At 39.2% G+C, this 18911-nt stretch overlaps 1 protein-coding gene across 6 annotated transcripts in view; it reads left to right on the plus strand.

Annotated features, from left to right (window-relative positions):
• Nucleotides 1-18911, plus strand: part of arhgap12a (Rho GTPase activating protein 12a) — a 36185-nt gene that overhangs the window by 6747 nt on the left and 10527 nt on the right. The window contains exons 2-10 of one of the 6 annotated variants that reach the window (XM_079875340.1): nt 2857-3549; nt 12175-12432; nt 12810-12941; nt 13998-14096; nt 14327-14449; nt 15532-15597; nt 16304-16365; nt 16483-16564; nt 16659-16757. In XM_079875340.1, the coding sequence (XP_079731466.1) occupies nt 2926-3549; nt 12175-12432; nt 12810-12941; nt 13998-14096; nt 14327-14449; nt 15532-15597; nt 16304-16365; nt 16483-16564; nt 16659-16757 (1545 nt within the window). In that variant the 5' untranslated portion in view covers nt 2857-2925. The remainder of the gene's footprint in view (nt 1-2856; nt 3550-12174; nt 12433-12809; nt 12942-13997; nt 14097-14326; nt 14450-15531; nt 15598-16303; nt 16366-16482; nt 16565-16658; nt 16758-18911) is intronic. The other 5 variants (XM_079875342.1, XM_079875341.1, XM_079875344.1 and 2 more) reach the window with 5 other exon arrangements.

The raw sequence follows: 18911 nt of genomic DNA on the forward strand, positions 1-18911 counted from the left end.
CTAAAGCCGAGCAGAGCGCTTTGAGGTAACGTACTGCTTTCGCTCTCTTCTCTCTCTGGTCTGCGAGTGCGCGCGCGGCCGCGGAGAAGTGCCCTTAGGACCCATATAAGGAAATTCCGCTCTATCTTACGTAAGACAGAGCCATACTCGAAAAAAACTTTCCGAAACTTGACAAACCGGAAGGAGTATTTTTGGAACAAAAATACTCCTTCAAACGTACAACTTAACTTTTGAAACTTTGTCCATGTTTAGCATGGGAATCCAACTCTTTAACAGTGTAAAAAACTCAGTATGCATGAAACAGCAATTCACCCCCCCTTTAAATTGAATATCGATTAAAACCGGAGAATCTAAATTTTTTTACCCAGCCCTAGTAAAGGCATCATTAAAGTAATCCATGTGACTCCAGTGGTTTAACTTCAACTTCATGAAGCAACGCAAGTGCTTTTTGCTCAAATAAAAACACCACTTTACCACTCACTCTCAAAATGTACCACTTTATTTACAAAATATTTATCTCTAACGTGCATTCACGAGCCCAAACTATTATATTCAACTGTTATTTATTTTCAGAGATAATACTTACTCAAAAAATTAAATGTTCGTTAAACTTAAATAACTGTTGCACATAAGGTAGTTTGTAAGCAATTGTCTGTAAGCTAAGGTAGTAAGCAATTGTCTTCATGACAAATTTATTCAAACGTACAAATATAATTAACAGTATAATAAGCTTCTCTCAAGTGTTTTTTATTGCTACCTAACAAACTGACCATTCATTGAATCCTTTTCATGAGGTAAATGCAAGGTTAAGTGAAATTATTGTTCACAAGTTGTTTTATCGACGTCTTTTTGCGGTTGAAACACTGAGCAATTACATCAGACAAAAGTTGTACTGTATCTTTCAACATACCCTCTGATGTTCATGCATGTTTTTTGTGCTGTAACTTGTATTAAATTGTAAGACAAGACTCACGCTCCACTCTGCAGCTTGAACTGAGGAGCTACAGTGATCTGTCATGTCACATTTAGGAGTCACTTTTAGCCCAGAAGACATGAATAGTACTTTTGACACATGTTCAGTTTTGTGTAATATGGTCATGTTTAACATAGGTGAATGTATATGGTGTGCGTTTGGTATCACCTGTAGAAAATCACTGAAAAAGTAAAATTTATATTTGACCTCATATTCGTGTCTCAGTCAGGATGAGTTGCTCAAGTCAAAGTCTCCTATGTGTGGATGTTTGATGTGTGCTGAAGTTCATATACCCTGAAGCAAATTCCTCTTTGTTTCAAAATCCTGGTTTCTCCATGATGGTACTTTTTACTTGTAGCATTGCTGTGAACTCTTAGGAGTTTATTTGATTCATGTCTTTAACTTTACAGTGTAAAGTGTACAAATGAAGATATGAACATAATACTATGTGATAAAATGTTACCGGATGAGAAGATGAGAAATTATTGGTTAAATTTGCTGGTCTACCTATATAGAAAGGTGGTAATGGAGACAGTCATGTGAGTGGCTGTTGAAGTGAGAGAGGGTTCTTAAAGTCCCCCTGTGGTGAAAATCAAGTTTTTAATGTTTATATGTCTATGTGGTGTTCTTAATGTGTTTTTAATGTGCTTTAAGACAAACCATGTGCAAATTCATTAGTCAACGCCATTGCTGAGTATTTTCTCTTTAAAACTGCAGTGAACCAAAGACAGTCTCAAAAACTCAGTTTGAAATCGCCTGTGTTACTTGCATCACAAACTACCTTGTAACCAGTCAGGTCAACGTGCCGACTGGCTTTAGCACAGGGTTCACCAATCTCGGTCCTGGAGGGCCGGTATCCTGCAGAGTTTAGCTCCAACCCCAATTAAACACACCTGAACCAGCTAATCAAGGTCTCACTAGGCATACTAGAAACTTTCAAACAGGTGTGTTGGAGCTGGTTGGAGCTAAACTCTGCAGGACAGCGGCCCTCCAGGACCGAGATTGGTGAACCCTGGTTTAGCATATCATTAACGAGGAGTGCTCTGAAGTAGTGGAGTGAGTCTCAAGAGAAGCCCGTTATCCTGGTATATTTTTCTGTTGATATGAAAAATCAGGTAGAGCTGGTGTGATTGAGTGGAGGCGGGGCTAATTAGCTTATTCATAGATCCGTGTATACTAAATGAAGCAAGGGAGTTGCATTCAAGCTATTTTAAGGCACGAATAATTTTTCACAGGAAAAAGCGTTTAAATATGTAATTTTGGTGATCAAAGATGAGTTTTAAGGGATAAAATTTACTACAGGGGGACTTAGGCTATATATTGAATATGTAAATATATTGGCCAAAATATTGAACTCACACATTTTTTAAATGGTTTTTAATTATTGTTTGTTCATTTACATTATTTAGTTATCAGCTTAACTATTATTGTACATAATTTTAATATTATGCATCCTATAAATGTTTCGCTTTTCCTTTCTTCAATCCAAATGTTTCTAACTATTTCTTAGTAATGCTGTTTTAATTGGATTTTGTTTTTCTCCTTCGTTTTGTTTTCCATCCTGTTAGTCTTTTGTAATATCAATTCATTGAACAAAAGCCAGTTCTTTAATGACATGTTTTAGAAAGTGACGCTATTTTTAATGGGAAAACCAACAGCACAGTCCGCAAACTTTATTTGAATTAATTTTTATTTTTTTGAGTCCACGATAAAAACTGAATGACAGATGCTTGATCAAGCATTTATTTGTAATTCTTCTGTCATTTACTATAACAATGACATGACTTTGCAATTGCAAAATATTTCACGTACTTACACGTACAGACATCAGTCACTGATATTTCTAATAACATGTTTTCCATCTCTCTCCCTTTCTCCTTCAGCTGATTCCATATCAACCCACCATGCTCCTGTCCTCCTGCTTTGATCTTGACCTTTGATCTCTGGCAGCGATGGCAGAACGCTCGGTGGCTCCAGGTCAGATGTACATAGAGGTGGAGTACGACTATGAGTACAAATCCAAGGACCGTTTGATCACCATTAAACAGGGAGAAAGTTACCTTCTTGTTAAGAAGACCAATAATGACTGGTGGCAAGTACGCAAGGATGAGGCCAATAAGCCCTTCTATGTCCCAGCACAGTATGTGCGTGAGGTGCGACGGGCTCTCATGCCCCCTCCTAAACCCCTCAGTGCAGCGTGCCGACCCAATCGACCATCTGGCCTGGATATCCAGCGGCCAGATGAAAACAAAAAGGGCCCTTCTCTCTCTCCCTCCAGCGGTGCTTTACTGCCGCCCAGGGATGACAGAGGCAGCCCGGGCAGCCCGACGGGACACGCCCCCCCAACACAAACAAACACTTTACCTGACTTGCTTCCTCGTACCAGAGCAGAGTCCCCAAGTCGCAAAGTGGATGGAGAGAGGGATAAAGACAAAGAGTTGGATAAGAGTGGTCGAGGACCAGAAAAAGGTGCAATTCAAGAAGTATTCACGGGAGAGGGAGACAACTCGGAAAAGAAACGGAATGATTCAGAATCCGGGGATGATCTCAGCAGCGGGTCCACTGATAACCTACAGGTGAGAGTCACTTGTATACCAACCCATAAGCGAATACCTTTAGCTTCCCTCTTTCCAAAAGTCTATTTGAACATTCTTATCTCTTAAGCCCCTGTTTAGCCTTAGTTACTCTTAGTTACTCTTTTTTCATATCGAATATCGCATTATTTAATGAGTTATCGCATATCGCATTTTTCTTCAATATCATGAAGCCCTACTGTGAAGTCATCTCTCTTACTCTTTCTCTCTCTCACAATCACACTCCTTCCTTTCTCTGAAGCTTTTTTTAATCATCTCCTCCCACTGTTTTTCTGTCTTTTCCTCCTGCTGTGTCATCAAAGCATTTCTGCTAAACAGCAAATGTTTGCTGTTGTGTCATCATGGCATGTGTAGGATGGTGCGAATGCTTTCTCTTACTCGCACACTTACGCTACCGTTTAAAGGTTTCGGGGTCAAGATTTTTTTTTTACTACTTTTATTCAGCAAGTATGCATTAAATTGATCAAAAGTTACAGTAAAGACTAGGGCTGTCACGATTTGAGTACTCGATTTAAAAAAAATTCTTATATAAGATATTAATTAAATAAACAGTACATTAATATTGTCAGCTACAGTAGGTGTATTTAAGAGTAGCATTCAAGTAAGAAATTGAATAGCCTAAATGTAAAAGAAAATAACACAACATAGACTGTATAGACACTGTATGATAAACACTGTATAAATTAAATATACACTGATTGTTATTAAAGGTACTAAAAGTATTCAGTCAAGAGCAAACTTTCGTGATGGAGAAGAACGGCAATGGCATATGAGCGTCCGCTGCGTTGCTAAACGTGATGTGAATGGGATGTGGGCGCAGATCGTGGAGACATTTTAATCGTTCACAATCTAAAATTGTGACATTGCACTCCCCAACCCCAATATACTTTATTCTCAGTATTAAATAGTTTAATTGTAGCCTATCGTTATCTACAAACTTTCTTTTCGTCCCGCATGCTTGACATGTAAATATAAACAAGGCATTGGATTACTTGCACAGCTGCTTCTCTCTCACACATTTTGGAAGCGAACAGGTTGAAAAGATAATAGACAAATGTAGGTTGTGAATGAATGATTTCCTTTTAAAAACACTTGTATATAAAGTCTCGGATGTCCCGGTGTTGCAGAGTTTACTTGATTTTGCATTAAATTCTGCGATCTCGAAATCCTGGAGGGATTGTTTGGGATATGTCCCGCTCTGTATTTTTGTCAACCCTGTTTCCATCTCTTCATAATCTACTGTCTGTAAACATCAGAAGTCCTCAAACCAAAATAATGGTCTTGGCATCATCATTTCAGTAGTCTACAACAGGGGGCCAAAAGGGACTGACAAGAAGCCTGTAAGAGAATAAATAAAATTCTAAATAATAATAATAATAATGTAATAGTTATTAATCTTCTAAATAGATTAAATTAGTTCAAAATACATAATCATAATTTTGATGAATATAAGTAAATAATAATTAGATTACAATTAAATGAAGTGAGTAGTATGTATGTATGTATGTATATGTAACTTAATAGTAACTAAATGTAGATTTATGACATACATCTTCAGTATATAAACTGGGTTTTTATAGAGATAGATGCCCTTTTATATTTTAAAATGGGGGTCCTCACATGAGGGTTATCATACTCGGGGGTCTGTGGCATCTAAAAGATTGAATACCCCTGGTCTACAATATGTCGTAGGTAAAAACTCTGAAACTGAGCAAGGTGTGTTCTGTTTGTGCAAATGTGTCTGTTAATGTATGTGACCAAAGGTCACTTGCAGGGACGTGGAGACGTTTTGTAAACTACATACAGTACTACATTGAAGAGAGAGTTTGATGGAGGAAAGAGAGGAAAACACTCAGTCTGTAGTTCCTTCCATCATCTGTGCGTGTGAACAGAAGGGTTGTCTTTATTATGTTCATATGAAGATTTGCTTAATCTCTCTGAGAACAGAGGGAGAGTGAGAGAGAGTTTGGGTCGGGATGTTCAGCATGACGTGATGGTGTTGAATGGGAGGGGGCAAGGAGAGTGTTTCTCTGTGTTTGTTTGAGTGCTTTTGTGTATTAGCGCTCTTCACTGGCTCTAGCATCCTGCATCCAGTCCAGATAAGAGTTGCTTGCTGTTGCGTCCCCCGTTATAGGATATTCTGCACTGAGCAGCACTGCAGAGACATCATGTACCCAGAGGAACCGGTAAGGCTCACACGCAGGCGCACACTCACACACCTCCATCTGCACTATGCATGAATACACATATAATGCATGAATACACATATACTCACACATGCACAATTGCTAAATTTAGGCTACCTCAACTACACTATAGTAAGTGCATTTTCTGTTTTCTCGTTTCCTTTTTTTTGCTGAATCACATATACATAAAGGGATAATTCATCCAAAAATGACCATTCTGTCATTGTTTACTCACTCTTGTGTGTTTTAAACCTGTATTTATTTCTTCTATGGAAGATATTTTGAAAAATGTCATGGTCTGTTTTTGTCCATACACTGAAAGCCAATGGGGTCCAGTGTTAAACAACTTATGCTTATGATACTCTCTAGCCATGCAAATGCAGTTGAGCTTGCATTTGCAGCACAGACGTTCACACAGGTTGTTTTATACACACAAACTGCAGTTGTTGTCAGAGAAAGAATTGGAGCTGGAACATGATGTGCTATTGTTTTAAGTTAGGCTACTATGACATGCTGATGTGATGAGGTTGTGCATGTGTGTGATGTGAACTGCTGTATTACATAAGCTCTGATACATAACAGTTCAGTGGACAGCTGGCCTGAGAAGAACACACACACTATACCAAGAATACACAATTTAAGAAATCATACACTCAGCATATCTCTGCACAAGCAGGCTTACACACACATTACCAGGCTTGGGCACTTGTGTGTGTGTGTGTTTTTAATTTGTCTTGCATTTTACACAGCTGTAATAATGTGATTGTAAAAAAACAGTCTGATTCCTGATTCCTCTGCCCTGATGCAGATGAAATGCTGTTTTAAGCTGTTTTAATCTGTTTTCTCTGTCGACCGAATCTCACTGTTCAACTGCTCCATGGGCCTATTGCTCTGTAGCTTACATAATACTATAATGCTAATACTGCAGGATAGCTACTGTTAATACACTTCACTGTAAACATGGATCACTTATCACTGCAACAGCTTTATTTAACCTTGCTGTGTTGTTTGTGAAGGTTTATTTTAATGTAATTGTTCCCTGGCATAAGCATACAAATAAATGGCGTTCTAATGCTAATTCCTATTCTCCTTTTAGAAAACATCTGTGAGCTCATGTTTTACCGCTGTGTGTCCCTGCACAGGTTTGTACTGAAATCTCTGTGTGGTTCAGATGAGTGGAGTCAGTTCTTGATGTGAATGCTGAGTTTGAGAGTGTCTCTAATAACTGGTGTTGTATCATGTTTAACGTCGGACTTTTGTAGTCTCAGCCAGACTCTCAGCTTATGCATATTGCAGACAAAAATGGCAAGAGCCATAAGCTTCACTGGCATTACAATTGACTAGGAGAAATTGAAACGGCCAATATTGAAGATCTAGTAAAATATATCTCACCTTCCAAATAAAAGAGACAGTCTTCATTGTCGCCGCCTGCTCTTTTATGTGAAACTTGTGCTTAGCTTTTGCACTTGTACAATGGCTGGACCAGTCTGAAATATTCCCCTTTTTTTGTGTTATCTGAGGGTAAGAAGCATAATTTATTATACTATTCATGTCAGATTTTATTGCTGATTTGAAATATGTTATTGAAATGTGAGTTTGGTTAGTAGTTTTTGAGATATCACTGTTTCCCCTTTCAGTTAGGCAGATAGATATAGCCTACTTGCTGCCCTGAAAACTGCTATCTGATTGTGTTCCTGAGATAGCCATTAAGCGAACTGAGTGACTTGCCTTGAAAGGGACTTTGTTGTCAGAATACTAACAAAGTTCTTGCACTTTTCCCATTGATTAATGTCTGTGGAGCCTTTCACTTATTGCTTCAACCATTTTCAGATGGACACTTTACGAGTTTAGCTTACTCTGCTTTGCACTTGTTTTTGTGGCGGTGGGGTGTGTTTTATGAGGTAATCAAATATTATGCAACATCTTGCCCAAAGGTTTTTCATGTAGTATACCTTGGGTTATATTTTCAGTACATTCTCCCTGAGTTTAACCTGACCTAAAAGCTTTCTGCTTGTAAGGCAACAGTACTTATGCTCATATTCAGAACAAACTTGTGACACACTTGCATAGACGGTACTGTTTAGGTTCAAAGGTCACTTTCTCTTTCTCGGAGTACTGTTTAGCTTCAAGGGTCACTCTAAGGAGGATTGCACTTCATAATCTATGTCCCATCCTCCTTAGCACAGAGGACACATACATGCAGGATTATTCTTAATAAAGTGAGAAGCTCTCTAAGACTGGTCTGTAGTGGATTAAGGTTAGTCATGATGTGTGTGTGTGTCCATGTGGTCTATAAATGGCCACAGAGGGTCTATTTGTATACAACAATCTCAGAAGAAAACTCTGCGTTTGTTACCTAGAGATGACCCTTTCGTGATAGGATGAGAGGAGCAACTCAAAAATGATTCACTCAGACATTATTAGATTACCAGATTATATGTCTCTCTCTTGCTGACGCATTCTAGGATGCTTTGGTCCTAGTGTGCGGTATTGAGCTGGACAGGCTCTAGATATTTCTGTGTGATTTAGACTTTGTTTTTACTGTATTTCAAGAGTGATATTCAAATGCTTTTCTTCCATCTTTCCCCCCTCTCTATCTTGTTTTTTCTCTGTCCCTTTTAATTGCTTTTTCTTCTTTTGACCATATCTGTCTTCGATTCCCTCTTTCTTTAGTGTTTTTGGGTGCGTGTCTATTATAGAGCAGCACAAAAACACACTCACCTGAGTCTTTAGGGCATGTTGGCACAGAGTGTTCTGCTTATTTGAGGTGTTAAGTCTCCTCATGTTGGAAATAGAGCGGTGGAGTGGAATGAGGGAGGAAATTATGACAAAATGAAGTGAACAATGAAAGAAGAAATTGAGTTGTTAAGAGAGAGGAAGAAAAATCTCAAATTTCAAAATGCTCTTCCTTATTTTAGTACACTCTAAAAAATGCTGGGTTGTTTCAACCCATGTTTGGGTCAAATATGGACAAACCCAACTAATTAAAAAAAATAAACCAACAGTTGGGTTAGTCCACATTTGACTAAGAGAGGGAGAGGTATAGAAAGACAAACAGGGAGATATAGAAGGTAGAGAAAGGAATGAGGGCTACAAGAGATAGTTAGAGGCAAAGAGAGGGAGAAATGGAGTTAGCTTTGCTCTCTTCTTTATTCCAGGGATTTTGTTCTGACTTGCTGCAAGAACACTTACACTTCCTCATTCCAGCACTCACAATGTCTTGCTCACTATCCTGCTTGCAATGCACACCCTTACACTCGCATACGCATAAAGGCACATTAAGGTACATGATTGTACTGTTTAATATTACCAAAATTTTGCACACACTGTACAATTCAGTGCTGAACCCGATTCTTCTTTTGGCTCTAATTGTAAATTTAAAAAAATTCACTTGGAGCTTCTCATACCAGCATTTCCTATGCTGCTACTAAATGTTAGAAATTATACTGTACCATAGTTTGGAGAAGGAATTTAATGTTAAAAAGACTGGGTATCATAAAGTACTACAAAGATAATACTTCTTTCTTTTGTTATTTCTTCTCTGGTTGCATGTAAAAACAAGCCTACAGCTTCTTCACGATGGTAATGACTTTGCCTTCACAGTGATAAAACTTCAGCCAGTCAGGGAAAGCACAAATTAGCTGTTCAGCAGGGGTGCGAATCAGTCAAGTCATCTTAATTAATATAGCGCTTTATACAATACAGATTGTTTTAAAGCAGCTTTACGGATGTTGTTCAGCTGAAGTCAGTTCAGTGTTGATTCAGTTCTCATACAACAGCGTCAGTTCAGTCAGATCAATAATGTTGAATATTAAGCGTCCCCAACTAAGCAAGCTAGAGGCAACAGTGGCAAGGAACCCAAACTTCATCGGGTGACAGAATGGAGAAAACAACATTTGGAGACACCAGGCTCAGTTGGGGGGCCAGTTTGCGAACACAGTGTCATTATGAATATTTAGAATATTTAGAAAGAAATAATCAAATCTTTTTGTAATGTAAGGCCCATTGATTGTCATGAGAGGTGTCATGTTTAATATGTCACCTGAAAGTGTGTTCCCCTATCTTAAAACATGAGGATCCACAGACATACAGGGTGAGCATTACGCCACCTGCTGGCTGTTTCTTCACGTCTGGCTTCTTGGGTGCTCACCCATCTAATATTCAATAGTGCTTTGAATTATCAGGAACAGGCTTGTTTAAAGTTTAAAAAAGACTTTGCTTCTCTCTTAATATGCTTTTATTAACTACCCTTTGTGTTTGCGATCATTTGTGTTTATACATTGCTTGTTTTTTTTTAGATTCAATTGTTGTCGTTGTGATGCATGTTTTTGTCTACTGATCTTTATTCAGTGAATTTGAAATGCTTTATTGGTGAGTTTCCATAGTGGAAACTAGTTGTGTGTTTATATAGCCCCTGGCTTTTCATGTACCACCATTCATCTTTCATTCATACACATTCAGTGGTTTGTTTCCACAACAAAAAAAATTTCCCCCCACATTTTCACATTTCACGCTCTAAGCATTACATAATCCTGCTTCAGCACATGAGAGACTGCGTAATTGTGTCTAGTTTTAGTAAGGGATTTGTTATGTCTATAGTTATGTTTTGTAAATATTACTGTTTAAATTAGCATTTCAACTTGCTGTTATCCTATGGTTATACTTAATGAAAATTGTACTGAATATTAGATCATAAACTGTTCAGTGCACATTATTGGGCAGATAGATAAAACATGAATTTTGTGGTCGTTTTGTCCAACACGTCTGCCTAATGGCCCCAGCAGGCTGAAATTAGTGTTTATGGTTGTTAAATATGATGCACACAACTCTTTCTCTGACACAGATTTTCATTAATTAGTTTCTTTAATTTTTTTATTTTATTTATTTATTTTTTTTTCAGTAATTGGTAAGTAATCGTTGTGATCACGTGATAACTTTTGGGGTATCGGGTGTAGGTTCCCAATGTTGCTTTGGGTTCATGTTGACCTTAAAAGTCTGACTTGGTTTAATCGCACCACGCCATTAGCGTATGTTTGTGCGCTTCAGGCAGCGTCTTCAATCTGATGGCATTATCCTCTGTGTGGCTTAAACTGTTAAGTGCCATCCTGGTTCACTATGCACTCATTGATGTGAGCTCATTACCTTGTTTCGGACATTGCAGGGATGGACTGGACTGGTGCACTTCACATGCATTATGATTCACATTGTAATAAAACGTTCAATAGCTTTGCAAAATAATCAAGTGATCTTTCTCTCTCACACTTACTCTAATGTGCTTAGTCATAATTAAATTACCTATGAGGCTGTTGTATAACAGGTTTGATTGAATGACAAGCTCAAACACAATTTTTCACCTTCTCTCTCCCTCCATCTCTCTCTGTTTCAGTATTTTGTGAGCATAGAGGTTTGTCATAAATTCTCTCCTTTTTATTCAGTGCTTTTTTGCTGCATGGCGTTTCACTTTGTTCCATTTTCCTCATCCAGATTATTTTGTTTAAACAACTTTTTATCCATTGCAAATCTAATCTTGTCGAGATGCCTTGTGGTAAAGGAAGCATTCAGATGTGTGCTGTAAGGGTCTGGAATGTGGTTGTGCAGGTTCTTCCATAAATAGTTTCAGGTATGAATGACAGTCTTTCCCTCTCTCTCTAATCTATCCCCTCTGTTTCCCTCTTTGACTGTGACTCTATTGTTCTAGTCTCATAATATCCGTCATGTAGCAATAGAAAGAAAATACTATTCGAATCAGTTTCTCTGAGCATTAGGGATACACAGAAATTTTGGTTGCCGCAGATGCCATTACTGCAATTTAGGTTTCTGTTCAATCAAGAAAATATGGCAAAAATCTGGAAAAACGGAAACTTTAACAGATCATATAACAGGAACTTTGACATGGAGAAAAATCAGTGTGCCTATGATCAGTGTTTCTCAACTGGTGGGTCGGGGAGTGTGCCGGCCAAGAAACATCAACAACAAAAAACGTAATTTTTGTGAGGCACATTTGTGAGGTCAGGCACTGATGTTGGATGAGAAGGCCTTCTTAAACCTTGTGGAAAGCCTTCCCAGAAGAGTTGAAGCTGTTATAGCTGTAAAGGGTGGGCCAACTCCATATTAAACCCTATGGATTAAGAATGGGATGTCATTAAAGTTAATGTGCATGTAAAGGCAGACATCTGAGGGGGCAGCAATGTTGGGAGACGGCTGCTGTAACTCCAAGGATTGATTCACTCTCTCTCTCTCTCTCTCTCTCTCTCTCTCTCTCTCTCTCTCTCTCTCTCTCTCTCTCTCTCTCTCTCTCTCTCTCTCTCTCTCTCTCTCTCTCTCTCTCTCTCTCTCTCTCTCTCTCTCTCTCTCTCTCTCTCTCTCTCTCTCTCTCTCTCTCTCTCTCTCTCTCTCTCTCTCTCTCTCTCTCCTTATGCAGACTTTAGGTTCAGGGCAGGGCAGGCCTGATTCTCCTGTCTACACAAACCTGCAGGAGCTGAAGATCTCTCAGTCATCCACCCCTCCACTGCCGTCCTCCTCTCCGCTCCACACCATTGGCGACTGGGAGACTCACAAAGACCAGAATGGCAGACTCTTCTACTACAACCGCAGCACGCAGGAGAGGACCTGGAAACCCCCACGGGCACGGGATAGCCTCACCAGGAAAGAGGGGAGACAAGAAATGACTGACACTGAGGTACACACCCTCAGACACTTTACAACAGACAGTGATGCATGCACGCATAAGCGCACACACAAAATCAAATCATCAAATGTGGCTTGCAAAAGGGAATAACTCCATCAGGGACGAAATATCCTCTGTGGCCTTTGGAAATGCATAATGGGATAGCTAAACTCTTTCTCTTCCTGCTGTATGTTTTATGCACGCAAAGCATTCTGGGTAAATGAGTTTCTCAAATCTTGTGGGCAACGGGTTGATTGTGACTTATTGGTGATTTGTTTCTCTTCTCTCTTTTCCTTGTCTGCATCTCTTAATTAACTATTTCACTTTCTTTTTCTCTCTTTTTCTTCATTTCTACTCGTTTTGCTTTTTTGTGATTTGGCTGGGTGAAGGTTCTGTCATCGGAGGAAAACTGTCTGAGCAGCCAATCAGACAGTCAGTACGGTTCGCCACCTAGAGGCTGGTCTGAAGAAATGGATGAGCATGGACACACTCTGTATGTGTCTGACTATACTAATGAGAAGGTACAAAGACAAACTCAGTGTGTTAGTGCTTGCTTGACCGTTTTTTTCTTACTAACCTCACTAATGAAGAATTATAATTTTTTTTATATTTTATTTGCGCTGCTTTATTTTGTGCTGGCAATAAGCTGTAATTTAGTTATTAGTCAGTTAAAAATTTCTAGCCTGATTATAGCCTTACTGATTTGGGACAACACGTTTTTCTCAGAGAGACGAATCAACAGCTTTCACGCTTTTCATGTCTTTAAAAATAAAAGTTTTGCATCAGAAAACATTTAGAATTTTTTTTTTTTAATGTTGTTTTTTGAGTGCACTCGCCGTGGCCCCCTCAGAGCGGTCTTGCGACCCACTTTCGGTCAATCAGATCACAAGTAGATGTGGGAGACACATTCCCGTTTACACCTGGTGTTTTAATCCGTCTCTTTTGTCCACTTTCAACCACTTCTGTCCCTTATTTCTTCAAGGGGAGTGTCTACAGATGGGTAAATATTTGGTCTTTTTTTGGGATCTTTCGACCTGATGGACGAAATATCCTCATGCAAATTACATATGAAAGTGACCGGAGATGATGGAGAGAAACAGAGAGAGCAACAGCTTTCATTTCTGCTAGAAATCAGGAATGCTGACAGAACATTGTGCTTATGTTTTTCCTCTCAACCAAACTTGGGTCTCCAGCTGACAAAGTTTAAATCCAGTCTGGCTAGCGTGCTTCCCATAATGTTTACGCATTAGGTCAGTAGGCGGAGAGTAGGCGTCTTTTGTGGCTGTTTTAACACATTCAGCCACATGAACGTCTACACTACGAAAGCAATCTGGTTGAAAGCGTTTTCGACTACCTCTAGAAGTGCTCGAAAGTGGACAATCTCAGAATGTTTTAGACCCTGTTTACACCTGTATTAAGCAACCAAAATGCATCTTAATACCAGGTGTAAACAGAGCCTTATAGAGCTTTCTCGAGACCGATTAGTCAACTGGATGTTCAGGCAACTCACTGACTAGTTGATTTTGAAGATGTTATTTTGTACATCATGTCTCTGTGTGTTTTGTACATGTATGTAGTGGTTGAGACACACAGACGAGCGAGGCCGGCTGTATTACTACAGTGCAGGTGACTCCAGATCTGAATGGGAGCTTCCTAAAATTGGTCTCAAATCACAGGTGAGACTAACAATAGATTCCGGTTCTTATCAGCATTAAAAATATCAGGAAGTCCCAGATATCCCTTTCAATTTGATTTAAAACAAATAATCCCGGTTTCAGTACCGTTTTATTTAAATTGTGCGTCTGTGTGTGCATGTACAGGTTGCAAGTATATCAAGATTTGTTTGCCTAACATACATCATTACCAGCCCTAATAATTTTGCGTCTTCTCGTCCCACCTGTTCTAGTCTAACCACACACCTCTGCTGCCAGGGGATGCACACAAAACTCGTAGTCTTGATCGGAGACTGCCAGATCCCATTACTATCACCAGGACGAGACGCAGCATATATTCAGAGTCCAATGACAAGGTACTCATGCGTATACATACAAACAAAGAGAGAAAATGGGTCTTCTTGCCATTATACAGGAGACAGTGACAACATGCATAATAAAACTATTCAAATTCAGTAAAAATGCCAAAGTTGAGTAATCAAACACGTTGTTTTAAGGTGGTTTTATCTTCATTTAGTGGTTAAACTCTTATTTTTCAGTCTTTAATGAAGATTGATTAGGTATTGTGTCACACTGTAACTGCTTAGAGGTTGTTTTATTTATTAGCGCTGGTCTGGTTGAAATTAACAGTTCTTTTGGTTTTTAGTGAGGAAAAAGTCTCCCATTCAGATTTGGGTGATGTTCACATGTGCTTAATGTTTGACTTAAGTTAAAACAGAAATCTGTCAAGGACCGGCGAGCCTTCCCCCCGCACCGCAAAAGCACCTTCCGCTCTCACCCTTATAGGCCACAAGTCAGTGCTGTCCCACCCCTATATTCCAGCAACCAATCACGTTGAATGAGATGATGCATGCACACTTTTGCCCATTGCAACTCATTTTAGTGTACACAGTGATTTCTGCACAAATGTGTTCAAACTGCATGAGAAATTGCTAGGGATGCTCCGATCAGGATTATTGCAGCAGATTTGACTATCGATTTCTTGTCATCATAATCAGCCGAAATTAAGACCCGTCAATCAATGTAAATTGCACTTGAATATATCATCCTGCTTAAAGGAATCTTTTCAGCTATGTCATCATGTATACACACTTATGTTGCTCAGATCCTCTAGGATGTTTATTATGTGAGTGGTGTAAAGTTAAGGAGATGATGACAGAAATTTTATTTCTGAAAGAACCGTGTCTTGAATGATTTGAGAAATGCTTTGCACTTGTATGATTAATCAAATACTTTGATTAAAAGATCAGCAATAAAAAAACATATGTCCTGTCTGGCTTTGGAAACTGATGCTGTCTTCAAAACAACCTGTTTTGACCTATTAGAATATCTTGATTGATCCTGAAATGGAGATAGAAGTGTATTGCTATCTGATTAACATATTATTACAGGTGTTGACACAAGTTTGAATTATGTGGTTTGTTGTTTTCTTGTCTAGGACACTAAAACAGGCTCCCCTGACTCTGACTCGTCCTGCCCCTCCTCTCCTAAACCCCCCCACTCTGTTAGTATAAGCATCATCCATCTTTTCTCTTCCTGGTCCTCAATTTTCCCCCTTTTGTTTATTTTTCCCTGTCCTTTCTTAACTTCTCTCTTCATGCAGAGCTCTGACAATGCTTTGTGCTTGTGGTGTGGGTTTATAATGAATCAATAACCAGCATATGTGTTAAGGGCTGTTGATGTGATGCACTCAATATGAAGTGTATTGCTAAAAACACTCTTGGCCATGGTGAAGTCACTGGATGACATCTCATGGATCAATGCCTTTAGAAAGCAACTGCAATATATCAAGACTGTCAAGTGATTACATTCATTAGCAGTGGTATTAATAAAAAGTAAAAGTAATTCTAAGTCAGTGTGGTGCATTGATACAGAATAGATCACAGGTGTCTAAATCAGCTATTTTGCATTTGCACATGCTTTGAATGCTCATCCAATCGGGTTTTAAAACGATCCATTTTAAAGCTTGATTTGCTGGTTTTGTCTGTTTTCTTGCTTCTCTAGTAAATATTAAAGCACTGACTAATGTAGTTCAGTACAACCACTGTCATTTCTCTCGTATGGTGATTCAAGTCTTTGTTAACACTGGGCAAAATCAGGTTGCTTGTCTCTTCTCACTCTTGCTGTTTAACACTCTTAACTGTAGTTTGTTTATTTAGGTTTGTCTTCTTTTTCTCTTTTCACATCAGCTTTTCTATTCTTTCTTTCAGCCGTCAGAGAAATGTGGCACTTTAAACATGACTAAAATCACTGAACATGGAAAAAAGGTCCGGTAAGTAGAAACAAACAGGGAGGGAATGCTCCCATTCATCTGATAGATCAAACAAATGACTAACTGTGCCATGCTGATATTGTAATTTGGTTTATTTGTCTAATTTCATGCCTACAGGAAGAACTGGACCTCCTATTGGACAGTTTTGCAGGGTTCATCACTGCTATTTAATAAGGGCCAAGGGAGCGGGACTGGTTGGGTGAGTAACAGTAACAGAAAATCATAAGTAACCTATGTGATGTACTCAGTTTTATATGTCTGGTGTGTATGTTAATGTGTTGTTCTCTCAACAGTTTGGAAGAGACCAGAAGCTGGAGTTCAGTTTGGATCTCAGAGGAGGGTCAGTGGACTGGGCGTCTAAAGACAAATCCAGCAAGAAAAACGTTCTGGAGGTAAACAGCCTGTTGGAAACTAATCTCACTTTTCTTGTAGACTGATTAATAAATAAATTAAATAATATAATATAAATATAAATTAGATAAATTAAGGAGGTGTTTGAGGGTGAGGGTGTGTGTGTGTGTGTGTGTGTGTGTGTGCCTAATCAATTAGCAGGAAGGCTACATTTTCAAAAGATTTAATTAAAATTAGCAGAATCACTGATTACAGCTATATTCCCTGAAGACATGAATGGGGGAAAATGTGAAGTTTTGGCAAGTTAATGAAACTGAGTTTGCAGCAATATGGCCATAAATTTTTTGCACAATGCTTGTAGATCACAATGCAAAAATGATAGTCTGACCCTCAGTGATTAAGACTGATGACTCTCACTATCTTCTACCAACTTTTATCTCAGTGGAAAGTTTGCCATCAGGAGTTTAGTTAGGAAGCCAAAAGTTTTTATTAGGGCCCAAGCCCTGAAAGGGCGAAGGCCCTATTGTTTTCGGTAGGATTATTATTATTATTAGGGCCCAAGCCCTGAAAGGGCGAAGGCCCTATTGTTTCCGTAAGGATTATTTTTTTTTTTTTTCTTCATTATTTTTTTTTTTGCCTTTTTGACACTTTTGGGGCCCTTAACATGCTCAAAAACTCTTGAAATTTTGCACACACGTCAGAACCCGCGGCCATCAGGGCCGGGCTGAAGCTGGTACCGGGGCGTGGCAGGGGGGCTCGACGGCGCCCCCTGGAATGGGGTCCGAAAACTTGGTCCATAAATCAAACACGCTTGCGTGTAATAATATGAAACTCAGTACACATATAGATCTCATCGGGCCGAACAACTTTCGTGCTCTAAGTTTTACAAAAGCCCAACAGGAAGTCGGTTATTATACGTTGTTTGGAAAACGCATACAATGGAATGTGAAATACTCCTCCTAGGGATTTCATCCGATCGACACCAAACTCGGTGAGAATAAAGTCAAGACATTGAGGATGAATTCTTGCGAACAGATTTTTGATATCTCGAACGGTTTGGCCGTGGCGAGGAAACTAATTTATGGCGAATAATGGGACACAGGAAGTGTGTTATAACTTCTGCATACATTAACTGATCTTGATGAAACTTCAGCAGTGTATTCGTTGTAAGAGGCCGATCACATGGATGTGACTATTGTGAGTCAAAGTTATAGCGCCACCAACTGGCAGCAGGAAGTGTGTCACTTTCAAAATGCTTTGAAGTCACCCTCTTACTTTTACCCGATTTGCTTCAAACTTTATGTGTATAATGTAAACACACGGCAGATGTAGACCTGTGAAAGGATTATTGATATCTTAGATACTGTTGCCGTGGCAACGCATCAAATTTTAATGTTCTTTTCGGATGCGTTTGAGACTCTTAGCATGCTTGAAATTGGATGAAACTCGACAGACACATAACACTTATTAGCCAGTAGACATGTGAAAAGTTTCAGAAACGGGCGTGGCAGGGGGGCTCAACAGCGCCCTCTTGAACAGGGTCTGAAAACTTGGTCCATATATCAAACACGCTTGCATGAATTAATATGAAACTCGGTACACATATAGATTTCATCGGGCTGAACAACTTTCCCTCTGTCAAGTTTCACGCCAGCCCAACAGGAAGTCGGCTATTATGGGTTGTTTGGAAAACGCTTGCTGTGGAATGTGATGTACTCCTCCTAGAGAATTCATTCAATCACCTCCAAACTCAGTGAGCATGAAGTCAAGACATTGAGAATGCTAAATTGCGGACGGATTTTTGATATCTCGAACGGTTTGGCCGTGGCGAGGAAACAAATTTATGGCGAGAAAAGAGAGGAGACGAAGTGTTATAACTTCTGCATACATTAACTGATCTTTATGAAACTTTAGCAGTGTGTTCGTGGTAAGAGGCAGATCAGATGGATGTAACTATCGTGAGTCAAAGTTATAGCGCCACCAACTGGCAGCAGGAAGTGTGTCACTTTCAACATGCGTTTGACAAAAGTGGGTGGGTTAGTTTTACCAACAGTTACAAAAATCAGTATATATATTGGTCTCACCGAGCCGGACAACTTTCTAATTTACAGTTATTAGCTCAGAGCAAAAGGAAGTCAGATATTTTGGTTTGAATGTGGATTTTTTGGATATTTCAGACTCTGAGTTTTTAGCTA

This window comes from Squalius cephalus (genome assembly GCF_949319135.1).
Source record: "Squalius cephalus genome assembly, chromosome: 7".
NCBI lineage: Eukaryota > Metazoa > Chordata > Actinopteri > Cypriniformes > Leuciscidae > Squalius > Squalius cephalus.